The 20,546-nt window shown below is 39.3% G+C and overlaps 2 protein-coding genes across 3 annotated transcripts in view; one reads left to right on the plus strand and one right to left on the minus strand.

Moving 5' to 3' along the window:
• The window catches only part of IDUA (iduronidase, alpha-L-), a 45,064-nt gene that overhangs the window by 19,542 nt on the left and 4,976 nt on the right, over positions 1-20,546 (minus strand). The window lies entirely within an intron of this gene.
• On the plus strand, positions 4,178-19,737 carry SLC26A1 (solute carrier family 26 member 1). Of its 2 annotated transcripts, XM_017822458.1 has the most exons (4): positions 4,178-6,233; positions 12,301-12,367; positions 12,789-13,437; positions 14,831-19,737. In XM_017822458.1, the coding sequence occupies exons 3-4, from the start codon at positions 12,817-12,819 to the stop codon at positions 16,349-16,351; spliced, it is 2,142 nt and encodes a 713-aa protein (XP_017677947.1). In that variant the 5' UTR covers positions 4,178-6,233; positions 12,301-12,367; positions 12,789-12,816; the 3' UTR covers positions 16,352-19,737. The 2 variants fall into 2 exon arrangements, with proteins under 2 accessions (XP_017677947.1, XP_017677946.1); XM_017822457.1 differs by lacking the exon at positions 12,301-12,367 and having other exon boundaries at positions 4,181-6,233.

A 20,546-nucleotide genomic window follows, 5' to 3' on the forward strand; every position in this document is an offset into this window, starting at 1 on the left:
GAACCTTAAAAGAAGATTCCTAAGGGACTGTGAGCACTATGGAAATATGGAGTATATGGAGGGCAGAATAGCCCTTACTAGCATTCACCTTTCCAGAGGCTGAATTCTTGGCAGTTCTCACCAGGATTCCTCAATGTCAACCAAAAACCCTACTTGTCTTGTATTTCAGGTTTAAGTACAAGATCATTAATAAATAACTAAGAAATCAGTAAGCTCCTGAGTTATTAATAAAAAACACTTCCCCCTTCTGAATTGAGTGGAAACTAACAATATAGTACACATTCACACTAGAGCTGCTTCTACCATATTCTTGCTCCACTCGCTCTTGCTTCCTATGATCAGGTAAAGTAAATCTGCTCCTATCTGTGAAATCCCCACATCCCAAAATAACCATGATCACTTGATCTTTTGCAGGCCAATGAAGACTGATTCTTCCTCCCCGGTGGTCCCCAGGCAAAACACAGCCTGTGCTTTTTACACACGCTTTGCCAACCAAAAACCTAATTCAGAGGCTTTCTCAAAGGCCAAAGACTAGTTACTGCACTCACACTAAAGAATGGGCATATTTTAACACTTCCGTGTTCATTTACTAGCTTTAATATTTTTCTGCATTTGCTCCTCAGCTATAACATTTGTGTAAGCAGGGACTGAAAAATCTGCTTGCTTTACGATTACGGCACAGCTTCTGCACGGAAGTGCAACGCCGAAGACTTCGGTCTGTGCTGGCTCACACTACCCGTAATTCACTCACCCTATAACGTGAATGAGTCAGCCCAGCAGCAAGGGGAGGGTGCATTACAAAACCACACAGCCAGGCAACACCCAGCCCTTGCTGATGTCACAGCTTGTCACAGTTAATCCATCCACACGACCAGTCAGCGCGGTGCGTGCGCAAAAAGAAGGACGGGCATGAATCTTTGTGGTTTAGGAACGAACTGGCTTCAAAAATGGAGAATGCATCGTCTGTTATTTACTGGAAATCACTGCCTCTTCTACAGGCCAGCCAGGAGGCTGCGCATCCAGCTGAATCTTTTTATTTTTTTAAAAACATAAAAATAGAATTGACTTTGATTTATACAGCATCTTAATAAGCTTCTTTCCTCTTTGAAATCAGCATTATTTGAGCTTCACCTTTCAAAGCAACTCACAAAATCCTTGCTGTGATCTGGCTAAAATTCACAGGCACAGCAGTGTGAGCAAACAATGGATGTTTTCAAGCCAATGCTAATCATGGCCTATCATTTTCCATTTCTTACCCAGCCTGCTTTTGTGAGCATAGTCCTCCTTTCAGCAATGATCGTGCTGTGTGTGGGGAAAAGAGAGAGAGAGAGAGGCAGACAAAGCACCAACAGCTTCCTGTGCTGAGGTGAGTTAGCCTCGGAAAATGTGGTTAGACTGTTGCATCTCTTCTCCCCCCTATACCATCCTCCTCCTCCTTTAAAACAAATTCAAGAGGTAAAAGAGGGAACAGGCTACAGAAGCAATTTAGGCAAAGGCGTAAGCTATTTTAATATCTGGCCTCTCTAGACATGTGAGCATAGGCAATGAGATCACCTAGGCATGGACAATTCAGTGTTGTGACACCCTGTCATCCCTCGTTGAGATGTTACGTTCACATTCTCTTGTAAAGGGAACTAATAAATAATGGTAAGATGAATCCAGAAGCAGAAAATGCTTTTTGGCTGCTTCTTCACTACAAATTTAAAGGCTCTGCAAGTGACTGAAAGAAAGGTTCTGTCATGGTACATGAGCTGGGCTGCTAGAGGACACCTTTCTGATGAAATCTGATGTATGAAAATTATTTCCTTCAGCATAAATTGGCTACAAGTAAAATATTCATTGTGGTTTTATGTTGTTCTTGATGATGGAACTCCAAATAATGTCACCCATATGCAAAAGTTTTGAAAGGAAGGGATAGGGTAACTAAATCCATAATTAATAGCGAAGGGTGACTTTTCAGACACACAAGGAAGAGAAATTATGATCAAATAGTAAAACTAGCTTGCTTCAAGCACACAACTCCTTTTGTCATTGCCTGGGAAAGCAGGCAGTGGACTTTTCTTTCCAAGCAGCAGCAGAACTGTTCTCTGTACACATGCAGCATTCTAATTCAAGCACACAGCCTCCTACTGCACCTTCAGTAATGAGCCTCCGGGGTACACACTTCACTTAACTGTTTTCATTTCATGCTTCTGTTATTATGACTCCTTCATGATCACATCTTTATTTTCTGTAAAGAGAGACTATCCTTGCTACATTAAATTTGCCTCTAAGATTTACAAATATGAGTAGCAATGTTCATATTCATCATTATGCAGGCTTCAGTTCCACGGTTCTGGCTGTTTAGGGATGAAACAACTGGCAGTTTTGTTTATGAGGCAGAAAAAGTCAGACATTTTACACTCAATGTCAGTTGATGGCACGTAAAGTCTTCCTAAATGTAAGATTTATTAGCTAAGCCCCCTCCATGATTTATTTTAATAAAAAATCCTTTTTCAAAGGACTTAATTCACGATCATGGACAACTGAGTCTAAGGACAGTTCTAAGCACCACCTGCCCTAATCTCGTTTAACACACTGGAGTAATTTTTCAGCCAACTGAAGTAAGCATTCAAAACTCATGAAACTGTTAAAAGATAAGTCAGCACTGCATTTCTGTTCGAGGTCTACATAGTACAACTGGTTTTATTAAAGCTGAATAGTAGGGGTGAATAAGAAGTCAGAGACTACCAGTAGCGCCTGTAATGTATAATGATTAAAACTTTATCTTTTACCTGTGATTACCCACTACAGGACAAAGATTTCTCCAGTACTACTATTTATTTATGTTATCTCACTGTAAACACCCTTGGACTGATAACGAATTGGAAAGACCCAGACTGGATCATGATACAATTTCTAATCTACTCTTCTAGAAAGCTGTGCTCCTGAGGTGCTGTGCTACTGAGTGCTGATAGAAAAACTGTTGTGGAACTACGGCAGCTATTCTGTGTCTTTGGTAAGTGCTTTTTCATTGGTTCTGTGCTTGTAGTGGGAAACAGATAGAGGGATGCACAGTGAAGGAGATTTTATTTTACTCAGTTTTGAATACATAAATGTGCACTGAACTTTGCAAATCTCGGAGTTTCTCCTGCAGCAGAGACTACATAAGATTTTTTTCATTTAAAAAAAACCAGTAATATGTCTTTCCCCACATATACATCATTTCAAGCTGCACTGGACACTTGCCACGGGTACAGAAGGAATGTTAGGTGTAGTGCATACAGGATTTAAAAAGAGTGGATGATTACTTTCAGTGTGCCCATCTTTCCTATTAAATAGCAATCAAATGAATGCTTTTTAAGCACACACCTGGTCACTATGATATCAAGGTAAATTACAGACTAATTGAGGCCTGAGGGCATTTTAAATAATGCAGGCATTAGGCTTAAGATTTTTAATTCACAGAATTTATGAACTTCAGACGTGCATAGAAGGAAAAACAAGGCTACTACATTTAGAATATACACTTTTGAAGATTTGATGTTATTGGTTGTGGCCCAATAAACAAACAATTTTAACTACAATTTTATTGTTCTAAGATTAACCTTCCCTGTGTGACTAATTTAGCATTATTTTTTAAAGTACATAATCAGGTTACCTGATATGAATTGTATGTACTAACGTCATAAATTTTTCTGAAATAATCTAAAATCCTCAGTTAAGTGTGTCAACAAATACATTTTATCTCTTTCTAATATTTCTTTCATAAATACCTCTGTTTGATTTTGCTTTTAATCTTTTGCAGTTCTTAATCCAGTTAAGATTGTGCATCTGTTCATAAGGATAAATAGTAAGTCACACAAAGGAAAATCATCTGTAAACTCACAATTACCAGCCAATGGTTATCATTTTTCTAACACAGTTCCTATTCTTAGAGATAGGTGTTTCATTGCAATATGTCTTTTGGTTATTTTGGCCAATTACCATTGTTGCACACTTGAGCATTAGACATGGAAAGACAGTACTTTTAGAACTTAGTCCTTTTTCGTTAGTGTCAGTGGAATTCAACCAGGATGCCAGGACTAGCCCACTCAGAATTAGTGCTGGATTGAAGCCCTGATGAATGACTTTATGCAATGGAGTGTGAGCTCCCATCTCCATAATTCACTGATGAATGTACTGTCAGTACTTCTGTATGTTAAGTAAAGCTTGTTCACCATAAAATGTAATTTCTTCAAAACTATATTATTTTCACAACTCCTAGGGGTAGAATGAGAGATTGTTTCACATAGTAATTTTTTTTTTCCCTATGCAGAACTGTCCTGTCCAGAGATATTTAGCCTGACTTTTATGGTGCTGTGTCTAAAGAATGTTCACATATTTCAAAATTATAATTTGAAATTTCTTTCTTTTAGATTTTCAGAAAGTGTTACTTTTAGGGTAACCTGAGGCAAAACAGTTACAACCAACTCTATATGGTAGGAGTCAAGTGATAATGATATCATAATATCCTCCTCTCTCTCAGGAGCCTGATATTGGGAAAAGTGCTGTTGGAGAAATGCAGAGAGGTCTCAGAATTGTTACATGGGGGAAAACCCAATTATTCTGCAAATTCCAGCATTGCAAATACCAGAAACTGCAGACCTTCCAAATATTGGAAACATAAAGGAGAATGGAGTGGGCAAGCTTATTTTGGTACTGAAGCAAATGGCATGCACATTTTAAGAGGTTATTAGAGAAGATAACTCTTGGTTCTAGGAATTAGGCACTAAAATGGATGAAAGGACAAATATGAGACACTTGAGTTTAAGTCTTCTTTAAGAAGAAATACCACAAGGCTGAAATGAAAGTAACAGAAGAATGTCAGTGGAGACATTTTCCATCCTGTAGTGCACAAGACCAAAGAAACACACTATCTTGGTGACCAGTGTGCAAAATTCATTATGCAGAGTAAGTGTACCGTTGCTTCCCCCTTTTATTAAGAGCTACCTTAGCAATGGCAAAGGGACAGGACTGCTTGAAAGGCTTTCTATAAGAAGGCATGAAACAAGGTTTTACTAACATTGGAATTACCTTCTTAAGATTTTGGTATTAGAATGTCACAACTACTGTCACCAAGTTTGAGTTCCTGGTAACAGCCAGCAGTTTTAAGAAGCCATGACTAATTTAACATCACAGAGCTGAGATGTGCTTCCCTTTCTGTTCCTCTCTTACATGTGTTTTGACTTTTCATTTCCATTATTTTTATGTTTCCTTTTTATTTTTAAAGAGCAGAAAACAACCTTCTGCACTGGGACAAAGGACAGTGTTGGAATCTGGCCTTCCGTAATTATGCTTGTGCACTGCAACCCACCGCAAGCCAATAACACAGTGTTTTTTAGGCCTTGCAACTCCCATCTCAGATTCTTATACCATGCATGCCTGTTTTCTTCCTTGGCTGAAAGACATGCACGTGTTCTCACATCTTAGCTTGTAGTACAGTTCCTGTGAGCTGTGGCCTTGTGCCCAACCTGTTAATCTGCACTGCTTAGTAATCATTAAACATTACATATCACCTTTGTTGAGAGGAGGAGATGGATGTTTATTTGTCATTTGGATAGTCTGCACCTATCCAAAGAGCCAAGGTAACTGAGAGGGGACTTGGTCATTTATATACCTCATAAGAATGAACAGAAAGTCAATCTTTGTCCTCTGATCTGCCTACATTTTACAGAAGCAACAGATCTTGTGATCTGAATGTGCTGACATGCAGGAATGGAACTCTGACCTCCAGCAGTCCCATTCTATGCACTGAGCAGAACAGTACTTATTCCAGCCTGCAAAATGCACTCAAGCAAGACTGCAGTTCTCTTCATACACCTTGAATATGTAAAATCAAAAGCTAATGCTACACGCAGATGCATAAACCAAATCAAATCTCAGATGAGAAGTAGCTTCAAAGGTCAGAGATGTGTCAGCCTGAACTCAGCAAAATTTTTGGATCAGTGTTAGTTAATTAATAATCTTACACATTATTTAAACTCAAATCCTCAGCTAGTGCTACATATATATACAAGTTTACAGAGCGATACAAGTGACAACACACCACCAAGCAGCAAGCTCAAGATTCCATAACTACCCGTTCTTACCTTGAGGAGTTATTTAGCTAATAATTATCCTTTATGCAAATAGAGCAATGCCTGACTGAAGACTTTCATTCATTCCAATGTGCAAAAACAGAGGTGATACACTCCTGTCAAAAAGCTATCCAGGTAAGAGACTTGTCTCCCTTCCCACACCTCTGAACTCAGGTTTATTTGTTCTTTGCCTGTTTTCAAAGGTGTGAAACTGCCTCTTTTCACTTTCTTTGTGCACTGGTGTTGTGTTTTTTGTCATTACATTGCTGTTCATAAATATTGCTTATAAGTTTGTAAAACATGCAGTCAGCTGAAAATGGTATGGCAGTTATCTTTCCTGCAACCCTGGTCTAAGAGTTCAAGACCGGCCACTTGTCTGGTTTTTACTTATATTCAAGAAAATGGCATGTATGAGGCTTATTTGCTTCTCAAAATACTAAAAGTGAGAATTTTCTTAGTGATTAAGTATGAAAGATGATTTCCAAAATATTGTCCTTATTGCATGTAGTAACCCTAAGATGCCAGGGGAGGCAACAGGAATAAACATGAGAATGGTATATCAATTTGGTGTTCTCTGCAACATCCTAATATGGCTAAACAATGTCCAGCAAAACCAGAGGGCACAAAACAGAGCTTAGTATTTAACTTTGTGAATGACAACCCAGGTCTTGAAAAGCTGTCTTGAAAGATTTTTTTAAAAAAAAACCCCAGACTTTCTCTTTGGAACAGCTGCCTTTCCAAAAGCAAGAAGTCCGATTTTTAGGAATGTTTTTTGATTCCACAGAAAGTGCCCTTTTAGTGGTCATGTCCTAGGACTCTCCAGAAGAATAATGTTGTCTTGCCCTCAACTGCATGTCAATATTTTGACCAGCAGGTTTTTGGAATCCTTGAACAAAACAAGTCTCTGGAGAACCAATGAAACTACCTGATCATTTATTTGGCAAGGTATGATCATTCCCAAAGATGGTCTGATGGGCCAGCCTTAACAGGTGCTGGCTGACTGTGTGAGTTCCACTGTAGCCTGCTCATCAACTGTGGGGTTATTACATGTTGGTGGCTGCTACCTTACTCACTGGTATAATGAACTGAGAATCCTTGGGAAAATAAGAACTGAATCTCAGCTGACAGTGAATGCAAGCATTTTAAAAAAAAAGCCTAATCTGTCTGGCAAATCCCAGACCAATTTCTAATTGGAATTAAAAGTTGGGAATTGGAGATTTTAATTAGGAATACACAAATCTAAAAGACCGCTTGACTCTCAGAACAAATCTCCCCTTAGTATAGCAGTTTTAATTTGCAGAGGAGTTGTTCTGGCTTTCCTAACTCCTCAAGACCACTAAGCTGTAATGCTTTTTCCTCTTTCACTTTTGGATTAGTCTAAAAGTGCTTTGTTTTAGCACTTGATCACTTCTAAGACTTAAAGGTTATGTTGACATTTCTAAGGAGTCAGGCAGAACAAAAACAGATTAATAAATCAAAGTAGTAGGTGCTAAAGAAGTATTGTATTATATTATATGCAACTCAGGGGATTTTATTTCAGACTAGTCAGGTCCCACAAGCTAAATGTCCTCCCTACATCTGTTCAAATATGTCCAAAGCACCAATTGCTGGCTCAGGTTTTTATGCCACCATAAAGGGTCAGAGTGCACTGGGGTAGAGTTTCCAGGTACCTTCCTCTGAAAAAAAATGTGGTTTGCAAGCATAACACAGCTCTGTATATTGAATCTATGCACCATAAGTGTGGCTAACCAGGGATTTTTTTTTAAATTTTGTCAATGCTCAAAACCAGAAAAGTAAGGTAATAACAGCCATTAGAGACCAAGAAAGGTTTCTTACAGACAGAAAATGTTTCTGATAAGAAACATGAACAGTTTAACTCAACATCTACAAGTGTTTTCAAGCAAATATTTAACTAAACTCATGTGTCTTATGTTTTTTCTGTAATTTATGCAACAAAAATACAATTAAACTTCAGTTTATAAATACAAAACCTGCTCTAACCACATTAGTTTGAAGCTGACTTTTCATAGTTCAAACATGAAGGAAACTGTAAGCATCACTTGGCTCAAACTCTTTAAAGGACTTTATTCCACTTACTCTTGGAATCACTGTTTTAGCAAGAGTGAGCAATTCTAGTATAGAGTTGTGATACTGTCTGACTTCTGTCCCACATACAGCATTTAAGAGATCTCCTTAGCATAAAGAGTCAGGCTCATCCTGGCTCAGTTTATTCCCTCTTGGACTTTCTAGAGATACAGCTTCGGATTTTCTGGTGGACAAACAGGTTGGGGAGACAAAAGGATGCAAAAGAATAAAGTTTTTTTGGGTTGTTCTGTTTCACAAAGAACAACTCATCCAGTCAAAACAGTTTTTATGTACCAGCAGAAACTGCTTGCAAAGAGAAATTCCACAGAACATACTGTGATGAATGTTTCTTCCCCTGCAGAGAGATTTGGTCAGGTCACTGGTGAAAAGACAGGCAGAAAGGTGGGACTAAGGCCAGCTGGAAAGCTGGCAGTTTGTCTGGCTTGGATGGTTCTTGGCTTTGTTTCTCTTTTTCACAAGATAAAGTCAGTGCATTTAATCTGAAAGAACGAGTGGTTCAGACCGAGGTTCTGCACAATTGTTTTTGCTCATATGGTCAAGGGAAACTTGAAAAAAGCTCAATTGCGAAGACTCCAAACGTCGAAATACAAACAAAAATAACCAATACTATTTTCATTGTAACTGTGTGGATATTGTACCTGTACATGAATGAGCACACAAGTAAACTTTCACTTGCTTTGAGCAGTTCACGATGTTCCAACACCAAAGTCAGACGCCATGAACTGAGATGTTCTATGCCATATGCTGCTTCACCTCCACATCCCTGCTAAGAACAGCTCTTTCAGCAAGCAACGGGAAGACTTTGCTTGCATAAAATGCAAACATTACGTTCTGTGAAGCTCTGGAGGGGGAAAGTGAGACTGAAATAGAGGTTGCCTCTTTCTTATGAACCACCTAGTACAGCCTAAGCTGAAAATGGGGCAGTTTGGTGATCCAGTAAAGGAATCCATTTACTGACACCCCCTAGGGCTCCTGCATATCGCTCAAGTATTACCACTTTGGAAGGCTGGTGTTGTACCTCAGTGCTGAAATCAGAAAGCTGAAGTTTACTCACGTGCACAGGAGCAGACAGATTTCCTCTCCATCACTCTGTCTTTGGAGACGGCAGCAATAATTTAGCTCTGCTAAATTGCACAAATGCACAGCGGATAGCACGCAGCTAAGGTGGAATCTCATTTCCTTTAGGTGAAGCAACTAAGTTATTACTGAGCTACAGACATCACAGCCTTGGGTTACACAGCTGAAAAATGGGTTGCTGATAACAATGTCCCTCCCATTATTTGGTGTGACTTTACTATGTTCTAAAAGCAACAAAGAAACTTTAAATATTAACAGTTTCTGGAAGCCAATCTAGGTTTAGAGCTGAGTGTTTTACAGCTACCATATTCATTTGGCATGGAGTCTTAAAGCATATATAGCACAATAAACAACTATTTACAGGAAGGAAACCCTTCCTTTCGGGAGAAAAAAGAATTGAAGAAAATGACCTCCTGTCAGCCTGAACGCAAAAGATAGATGTTTTATTGCACTAGGTTTCGGGTTTGGGTTTTTTCTTTTGGTTAGTGGTGTTTTGTCAAAAGCTACTGTAAGTAGCAGTATAAGTAAGGCAGTATAGCTAAGATATATTACTAAATTATCATTCATAAACAAGACCTCTTAATAGATATCCATAGAAGTTATATTCCAATAATGTTATGTATTAAAAATCACTACCATCCCTCGGGAAGCTGCAGAAACAATACACATGTGTGAATTTCAATGGGGTTTTTTTGTAAACACCAAATTACTCCCAGGTAAATTGTATGAGTTTAGAGAGAGGCAGACAGGAAGTGTGCAATTAAATATGTGAGCCTTGTGTACAGAAGCTGATGTAATCTTCTTTATGTGGCCTATAAAATTCACTCATTGGATATTGAACTGCCCACTAGCTTTTAAGTTCGTAAAGCGAGGAAGGGCACAGTACTTATTTCTTGGCTCTCTGACTTCATTTGGCTGTAAGAAGTGAATGGCATTTGAATAAGGACTTGCTGTCCTCACACACAAGCCTCTCATTCTCCAAACTAATTTAGGTAAGACAGGAAGTATTGGGTTTTTGCATCTTAAAAATGAGCGTCGTTATTACACTTGCTAGCATTCTGTGTTTGGTAAACTTTATTCATATGCTTTTAAGTTCTTCTCTTGCTGTTGTAACTTATTCTATCTTTTCTCTCACATTTGCATTCTAATAAAGACTAGATCCAACCCATTTCCTGTACAAGCAGGACAAGAATATGCTAGGATATGTCCTAGCATAATCATGCAGTACATTAGGGTCTAAAGTAAACTTGGCATTGATAAAAAATAGATTTTGATCTTTCTAAATAATTACACTAAATTGTAATTAATGTTCCCTTATGATAGAAATAAACCTTACTTACAAACACAAAGGAATTTATACAATGGGAGCTAAAAATGGTTTTATGTAATAGGGATGGACAGAAATCTACTGATTTTTTAAAACACATCTAAACTACTTTTCAACTCGGACACTCAGTCCACAAGTCTCTAACAAGAACCTCTTTTCTGCCTTTTATCAAATCATAAATCAGCTATCTATCTATAACACCAAAACATCCTGCTTCAAGTTGTGATGAAATTTTGCATGGCCTTATAAATCACACTGTATCATTTACAATAATACCTGGGAACTTGTTTCAGATTTCTGCACTACTTACAGATAATTATCTTCCTATTATTCTCAATTTGCTGGCAAAACATAATTATTAAAATATTGAAAAACATTTCTAAGCAGGATAGACAAAAGGCTTTCTAATACGCCACTCTCTATTTGGACTGCTCAAGATAGAAAGCTTACAGGCTGTTGACAATCTATTCTTTTGCTTACCAATTACCCTTCCAGTTGGACTCACAAACCCTTTGCTTTTTCTCAGCTTTGAATTCTACGCTTTAACTGGGTGATACCAAACATTAACAAATCAAAATACTCTTCTTAACAACAACGACAAAAATATATGAAATTTACACAGACAACGATGTCTTCTGTCACTAGAGTCTAAACTTACTATTAACTGTTAAAATCATTAAAATATACCAACAGAGTATACTGTGCCAGTGAGTGTACTTCAGATTTTAGGAAACCGATGGGTACGGCTTCTGTCTCTGGATATTGAAAGAGGAAAGAAACAGGTTTTCGTTGTAAGTGAAGACAAGCTTTGACATTATTGCAATGTCACTCCTGGCACCAAAAAGCTCTGCTGCAGGGATCCTGTCTGTTTATGACCCTGGGAGAGGCTGGGCTTGGAGAAGGTCTGCTTTCCCAGACATTCCGCATACTACTGTACTAACACATACTATCTGCATCTAGGTCAATGAGTCATTCCTTATCTCGCTACTCATGTACAGTCATCCACTCTTGGAAGTTGGTTCTTTCTTTCCACCGCAAACCAGAACATAAGATCTGCCACCTGGCATAGTCTGTTTGATATTTTCCTCCTGTCTGCTCCTATTTTTACCTTTTTAGCTATGTAAGTTAGGGCACTTGCATCTTTTGCCTCTCAGTCGTGTCCCGAACCTACCCCCAAAATGATTTATGAATGCACTAAGCTAATTTCAACCTAATTTGACAATTGAGTAAACATGCAGAGGTTGAGTCTGGAGAAAAGATTCTGTCCATTGAGGCAAGAGACACCAGAAATACCACCATCTAGGGAATGTAGATATTCCTATTCATTGTGTATTAGAAAACTAACACGCAGAATTATAGAAAACACTGCCTGTTTTGTTCTGCTGTACACAGAATTATTTGTTACACCTTATTTCCAGAGAGCAAAACTAGGGTAACTATGTGTTTAAACCTGAAAAACACTAACATGCAGTGCTCTTCTGCAATGTAACAGATTCCATCATGGTACATGGTCATATGTTGCCGACGTGATATTTGTGAGGAGATGCTGAGTAATAGAAACTGCACATCAAAACCAATCTACAATTCGACAAGCTGGTGTTAAGCAGCAACTACAAAGAGTCCATCAATGGCTTGTGTACAAATTTTTGCACAAGACTAAACTGTTGCTCTTCAGAAAACTCTGCTTTACAGGTTCTACTAGCAACATTTTTCTCCTGTGCATTGACGACAGCTGCAGTGGCAGATCATTATACCACATGTGAGTTACAAATTGGTGACAAGATGCACTCACTATCAGAAAGACTATAACCTACCTCACTAGCACATTTATTTCACACCATAAATTGCTGCTTCTGCTCACAGAGATCTTCGTGATGGAACACTTGGGAGAGATGATGGAAATCTTTGTTGAACAAAGACATTACTAATTTAAACCCATTTTTCCTTGGTAAAACAAACTGGATTAAATTGAATGTACTCTTTAATGTCTGCAAGAAAGGGCTCAATCTGCAGATTTATTTCTTAGTGTTATATGCCACTGTAGCCCTATGATAGTGTGCTTCTTGGGATGATGCTTCCTTAAAAGCAAAATCAGGTGACAGACTGTTAGCATTAAAGCATCTGTGCTAAAAAAAAACTTGATGAATTGCAACCTAACAGATGATTTCTTCACATTGCAGGAACACGTATATGAAGTAAACTGGGACAATGGAAAGACAACTCGAGGCTACCAGAATGGAAAACAGCACCTCTTCCTTCTTTATCATGGAAAGAAAGACACATGTGAAGATTAATAGGAAACAAGTCATGCTAGCTAAGCTAAGAAAGAGCTGCTCTTGCACCCCACAGAAGCTGAAGAACTTTGTTATGGATTTCTTTCCTGTTTTACGATGGCTTCCCAAGTACCAGTGCAAAGAATACATTTGGGGGGATATTATGTCTGGGTTAGTGATTGGGATCATTTTGGTGCCTCAAGCAATTGCATACTCACTGCTGGCAGGTCTGAAGCCCATTTATAGTCTTTACACGTCATTCTTCGCCAACATCATCTATTTCTTAATGGGCACATCCCGTCATGTATCAGTTGGCATTTTCAGCTTGATAAGCTTAATGGTAGGACAAGTTGTGGACCGAGAACTTCTCTTGGCTGGGTTTGACTTGAATGATGATGCCCCACCAGCCTTGGGTGATGGCTCTCTGCAGAATGACAGTCTGTCCAACACAACTGCCTTCAACCTTACAATTGCGGGGATAAATGCTGAGTGCGGGAAAGAATGCTACGCTATCGGCATTGCTACAGCCTTGACATTCATGGCTGGAGTCTATCAGGTAAGTGGTTGCTGCCATCCAGAGGCAAGGTATGAAGTTCCTAAAGCTTCTTTGTATGACCTAAGCTTTGGCTTGACCCTCTTTCAGTGAGAGATACGGTATCAGTTCACTTGAATGTATGTGTACCTTGGACTGTTTTCTCCAGGAAGACTAACTGTATGCAACTCAGAGAAAGCATGAGACAGGCAGTTTTTCTTAGCTACTAGCAAGCACAGACACAACAAGAGTCTTCTGCAAGACCACTAACATTGTTTTGATACTCTACTGCCTTTTGGCCTTGTTGCTTTCACAGGACCATGACACCCACTACAGGTCTTATCACGAGGGAAATTTCCAGGTAACTGTGTACTTCAACAATGAAGAAGTAATTCTGTTTCCCTCGATATTTTAACAAAGGTGCAGACATACTCATTCTACAGGTTCACAATGTGTGACTCAGTGTTTTGCTAGGGGGTGTTTTGCTATGTTTTGCTATGTTCTACCAAACTGCTGTGCAAAGATAATTCAAAAGCAGAAAGGACAAGAGGAGAAATAGATTGACTAGCCTACTTTTCAGATAATGGCTGTGCTGGACTCTTTGAGACTTGCCAACATGCTGCCCATCACAAGGATATCAAGAGAACACAGAAGGAAGCATCAGGAACATACTTAACCTATTAACTGTATATATATATATGTATATATATATATATGAATTAAGAAAGAACTAGTTATCTCCCTGTTTACTAAGAAATTTCAGATCACATTTATGAGAAAAAAAAATGCCCTTGTGAAGCTATATTTTCAAAGCCATCTAAGAAAGGAGAAGGAATTAGTTAGGGACAGTATCCTGAGATATGGGAGAGTCTGCGAGCACTTCTGCCACTTCTGACCTTAGGTATGCCACAAAGGCTGTCTGTGCTCCACTTTCCCTTCTGTTCACCAGGCTAAAATTAAAAGCTGTTTAATACAACACCTAAAGTAGGGATCTTACTTGTTGTCATTCAAGTTCTGTTTACAGCACAAAGGCTGTACATTTTAACTTTATTCACTTTAAGACAGAAAAAGAGAAAATTTGCTTTGGTATAACAGAAGCATTTTGGATCCACTACTCTTTTGCATAAGAAACAAAATTCAGACAAGCCATTTCAGTGGAGTGACCTCAGACCAGTGTTTGACTGACCCTGTCTCAAACTCTTCATTCACCTCTTGGGTTTGTAGGGTCCCACAACAGTAAAGGGAATCACATGTTTTAAAAGCAGACTGGAAACAATAAGGGATAATTCCTGTTTTAAGACTGAAATAGCCAAATGCTATCGGCCTCCAGCTAGTTCTCTCCCATCTGTGCTTAATTATTTGCAGCAACAGTTACAGCTCATGTATTTTTTTCTTTTCTTTTTCTGTGTTTCCTCAGGTTCTAATGGGGATTTTCCGTCTGGGTTTTGTATCTATGTACCTATCTGAGTCGGTACTAGACGGCTTTGCAACCGGTGCTTCCTTAACCATTTTAACAGCTCAAGTGAAATATCTGATTGGAATAAAAATTCCACGTAGCCAAGGGCACGGGATGCTTGTTATTACCTGGATTAACATTTTCCGGAACATTTCTCAGGCCAACCTTTGTGATGTCATCACAAGTGCCATTTGTATCGTGGTGCTGGTCACTGCGAAGGAACTGGGAGATCGGTATAAGCACAAACTGAAATTTCCTCTTCCCACAGAGCTGGTAGTTATTGTTGTGGCAACACTGGTGTCACACTACGGGAAGTTAAATGAAGTCTATGCATCCAGTGTTTCTGGAGCTATTCCAACAGGATTTATTCCTCCAGAGGTACCACAGTTCAACTTAATGCTCCGAGTCGCCGTAGATGCTTTGCCTCTTGCCCTAGTCAGTTTTGCCTTCACTGTGTCCCTTTCCGAAATGTGTGCAAAGAAATATGCTTACACCATCCGAGCCAATCAGGAGATGTTTGCTGTGGGGTTCTGCAACATCATTCCTTCTTTTTTCCACTCTTTTGCAACCAGTGCAGCTCTGGCAAAAACCCTCGTCAAAACATCTACAGGCTGCCAGACTCAAGTCTCTGGAGTAATTAGTGCAATGGTGGTTTTGCTGGTGCTGCTCTTCCTGGCACCTCTCTTCTACTCCTTGCAGAAGTGTGTCCTGGCTTGTATCATTATTGTCAGCCTCCGAGGAGCCCTGAGGAAGTTCAGAGATGTGCCAGCACGGTACCACGTGAATAAGGTGGACACGCTTGTTTGGGTCATTACTGTGTCTGCCTCTGCCTTGGTCAGCACAGAAATAGGGTTGTTGGTTGGCATGGTTTTCTCCATGTTATGCATTGTTGTTCGGACACAGCGGCCACGGACAGCCCTGCTTGGTCAGATCCAAGACACAGGCTTTTATGAGGATGACTTAGAATATGAAAATCTCACTACTGTTCCAAAGGTCAAAATATTTCGTTTTGAGGGTCCACTTTACTATGCAAATAAAAACTATTTCCTAAAGTCTCTGTACAGATTGACCAACTTAGATCCTAATCTAGAAGCTGCTAGAAGGAAGAAATATGAGAAGAAGGAAAAGCAGCAACTGCAAAAGGGAGATCACAGAACTGCTAATGGACTGGGCATCGGAGAAACCACTTTGCAACTAGTTCCTAAGCAAATTGATTTCCAAGCCCTTGTTGTAGATTGCTCTTCCATCTCATTTTTGGACACCACTGGAGTTAATACCCTAAAGGAAATCCTGAAAGACTACAAGAACTTAAACATTTCTGTTCTCCTGGCTTGCTGCAATCCCTCAGTGATAGACTCTCTGAAAAGAGGAGGTTACTTTGGAAGAGATTTTGGAAGCATGCAGGAAATGCTGTTCTACAGTATACATAATGCTGTGCTGTTTGCAAAAGACCAAAAGCTTCCAGCAGATTGCTCAGTTTAACCCTATGGCTTCCTTGACAATTCACCACAAAAGCAACAGATGCAGTGGGGCAATTTGCAATAGGTAAATTATCAGACACACTATTGGCTTTGTACAAGCCATTCTCCCCTGAAATGCTCCACTGTTTGTCAGATGCCATGTAGAACTGAGGATGCAGTCCAGGACAAGCATGGAACAGGTCAGATTATCACCTGCACCTTCACTTTAAAATGCAGGTGACGTGCAGTAAGGAATTTTGGGATTGGCTTGTCCCTTGTACCATGATCGTTTATGATCCAACATGTATGTCATGAGACTGTTGTGCTCATGGTCAGCCCAGTGTCACCTGGCTCTCCCAGGGGTTTTTAATGACCGGTTTGTGTTAAGAGGGTTAAGCCATTCCCATGAAAATGCAATCAATCCAGCATCCTGGACATGTAATGGTTTAAATTCTGGCTTGCAAGGCCCTGCCCCTTCCATCATTCCAGATGTGCTCCTAAACAACTCCCACTGTTTGCACACAAATAAAATGTATAAAATATTGTGGAATGTAGCATGTCTCTCCTCCTCGATTACACAGGCTTAATAACATAACCTGCCACAGGAGAAGAAATTGTGATTCATGACAGGTTCCTCTCAAAACGACCATTTCCAAAAATTGCTGCTGGAGTTGGCTGTTTTATTAGCTTAAATCTGTGGTAATTAGTTGCTGAAGGCTGTGATACCCCTAATGATGCCAGAAGAAACATGCTTGACGCAAGATTTCGTAACTAGTAAGAAGATAAACAGGATTAGGGAAAACGAATGGCTTTAACTTACAGTCACACAAACTACCCAGGTAGCTGTACCACCATCCTGTAAAAATAAATTGCCTCTGGTGGGCAGATGCAACTCTAATTCAGGGATACATAAGGATCACCAAACATAAAACCTCAGAACCATGACGCAGTACGTCACCTTCTTCCTACAAATGCCTGCCTGGGTTCAAAGAAAAATAGGAGCAAATAGGGTAGAGTGGGAAGGTAAATCTGTGAGTTGCCTACAAGGGGATTGACAGGTCAGTCAGAACTGCCTGGCTGGTCTTCTCTGATGCAATGCTAATGAAGTATTACAAGTAACATACCTGGGCCAAGTAAAGGGAGCAACGCTTTGTAACTTGTGATCCTTGTATGTTGGAAAAATTCCACCACTGTTTGTACATACTACAGATGTTGTGGGGTTTTGTTTGTTTTGCTTTGGTTTTTTTCCTCCTATCATATTAGTCTTTGATTTGAGGTCCACTAGACCGTGTTTTCCAGGTCTAGTCACCTTCTATAATAATTTACCTTAACTGCTGTTCATTGTGCTTTATGTCGTATGATACTGCCAGTGTCAGTTGTTTTGTTATATATGCATATTCTTTTTATTACAAATAAGCATAGCTTTGGATTTTGATTTTAACACAGTTAGTACACAGTGTTCTGGTTCATGGTACAGGCAGAATGTCCTCCACTCAAGTTTATAATTACCTGCACAAAAGGTAGGAAAGCTGCCCTGTCTCCCTCAATAATCATGGCTGGTTCATACAGCACCAAGCACAGAAGGAAATTCTATCACAGCTGTGCCTCTTACAATTAGCAGACTCTAGAAACAGAGTCCATGTAGAAGCTGTAGAAACAGAGCTTCCAAGTATGCAGAAGCTATTTCTTTGCTGTGACATTAAAAAAAAAAAAAAAGTCAGGTCAACACAATATGTGACTTGCTTGTTTCAACTTTTTAGATCTCTGAAAGAAAGAACACTCAAACTGAGGCTCTCCAGGTGCCCCAGCCACTGTCTGGCTCTCAAGAACAAGTATTTTGTTAAAGGAAAAGTAGTGCTTTACCAAAAGATAAAAAAATAAATTCAAAAAAATAAAAAATGTCTTCACAGGGATTGACAATAGCACAGTATTAGCTGATTTAATACTGACATTTTCATGAACTCATTACTGTTAAGAAGGCCAGAGCAGTAAAACCTGCCAGAAATGTCACAAGATTAAAGGATTGATCATTAGCAGCATTTTCATGTCATCAAACAATTCACTTACATTATTATTTAAACTGCTGACTTGGTATGCCTAGATTTTCTGTTCTAAAAAGAAATGAGCAGAGCCCAAGGAAAAAATATTGCTTTGTGTAACCATTCTTTGATCAGGAAATACCTCTTTTAAGGTCCTGCTTGCGGCAAGCATGAGGAGTTAATACCACACAGTATCAATACAGACACTCTTAGGCTGCTGTGCCAAAACAAGCTGTAGTTCGAAGTCAAATAAAACATCCTAGCAATCCAGACATTTTTTAGCTTTATGGATCAATCCACCAATCCAGAACATAAAAAAAAAAAATTGCAAAAGATACCCTTAACTCTAGATTAATCTCATTTTAGAAGAGAAAAAAAAAGAGGTTCTAATGGAAGGTTATTCTTGCAACAGTCTCCAGAGAAAAATGAAGAGAGGCTGAGAAATTAAGAGTCATAAGTCTCTTTTTCATCATATTTATTGTAGGAATGGTACAAAAGGATATCTAAGCTAAGAAACTTGGCTACACATAAGAGAGAGTAAGCTTTAGGACTTTTACTACAAAGAAAGAAACTATTGATCAGAAGAAACCATAGAAACAATTTTCTGGTTTGGGTTTACTAGCAGAACTGGCTCACAATCAAGCTGTGTTGGACAATGTCAAACACAGCAGGGAAACAACTTCAGTGCTATGCTGAAGGGATGTTGGGAGACTCTGAATTATTTCTAAGGAGTATGTAAAAGTTAATTTAAAAAGCAAACCTTTTTCTAGCACATTTATGTTTGCTATACTGTGTTATACCAAGATGAAGGACATGAAGACTGAAAATTAACAAAAACTGCTGATTCTCTTCTCTCCCAATCTACCAGAGATTAAGTATGTTGACTTGGAGAGGAGCTGGGGATGGTCTTGTAATTCCGACTATGTTAATATTAATATTGTTGAAATAAAGATTGTTATATGCCTTTTAGGAAATCTTATATGCTTCATATAGAATGACTGTATTTTTGTTCACTGTGATGCCTTGTGATTTATCATGTATCATGTATCAAACAGATTTTAGTACTGCTACATAAGAACGAAAAAGGGTTCTTAACTTGTGGACTGTGTGTGTCCCTCAGAGCTGGGCAAAGAGTTGGGAATCTTCAGCTCAAACTGTCCTGTTGACTAGTGCAGCATGGCAAGAATGTGTGGTTTAGGTGTCAAAACAGCTCTGTTTATTGGCACTGGTAACTAACAACCTGGGAACTGTTCAGTCCCTGAAAAACATCTTGGGTTTCCCAATAATCATGAATACTTCTACACCACAAGACCAAGAGACAAATGTGTGCTTTTGGCTGGAAAATAAAACTAGCAGTTCTTTGAAAACAGTTCATCTTGTGGTATCCTTTCACAGGTGGTGAAATAATGGGCTAACTCAGAATAAAGAAAAAGATAAAGAGGTGGGCTTCCTGTACTAGAAAATGGTTAAAATGAAGGGATGCACTTGGCATTGGGGGATTAGAAGACATAATAAGAAAGACCACTACAGAAGTGAGAAGGGGAAGGTGGCAGTCTTTTATTTGAGCACATCTGCTTCTCGGGAGAAACATTTATGACCCCTTTTTGATGATGGCACAACTGTGAGCAAAAGCAAAGCCTCTATCTGTCAGGACTCCACAGAGGTGGTACCTCCGAGTCCTCTGTTTTCTCTAAGTGTTCCTCTTCAGTCAAGCGCCCATTTTCACATTCCATGAACTCTTCTCTACTCACTGACCCCATGACATAACACAGTTCCGCTGCTGGAGGTTTCTCACTCAAAACCTCTACATCCTTCTGGAAACCGCTGGTTCAGGAAGAAAACTGCACACGCGCAAAATTCGGCGTCAGGACTGGACCTCTCCTTCTCCTACTTGCATTCCTGCCCGTTGCTTTTTTCAATTCCAATGTTTGTCTGCACGCTCCATGCTCTCTCCCTTTCCAAATCACTGCTGACACTCAGACCACTGGTTGTCCTTCCACAACTCAAATGTCTCCTTGCCTTTGACAAATGCACATTTTTTTTTGCAAAATGAAGAGTTTTAAGCCTGGTTCTAAACAGTAGCAAAGTTTCTAATCACCACATGTCAAGGCTGGGCTAAATATCAAGGATAGTGGGTTAGAATCCTACCCTTGAGGAAGTACCCAGCTTTGCTGGGGA

Source organism: Lepidothrix coronata, unplaced genomic scaffold, assembly GCF_001604755.1.
Source record: "Lepidothrix coronata isolate B3197 unplaced genomic scaffold, Lepidothrix_coronata-1.0 Scaffold98, whole genome shotgun sequence".
Classification (NCBI taxonomy): Eukaryota; Metazoa; Chordata; class Aves; order Passeriformes; family Pipridae; genus Lepidothrix; species Lepidothrix coronata.

Excerpts from the sequence above, each read along its gene's own strand:
- SLC26A1 (XM_017822458.1), top strand. The coding sequence starts at position 12,817 with ATGGAAAGACAACTCGAGGCTACCAGAATGGAAAACAGCACCTCTTCC. Across the intron at positions 13,438-14,830 it reads TCATGGCTGGAGTCTATCAG|GTTCTAATGGGGATTTTCCG; the intron begins GTAAGTGGTTGC and ends GTGTTTCCTCAG.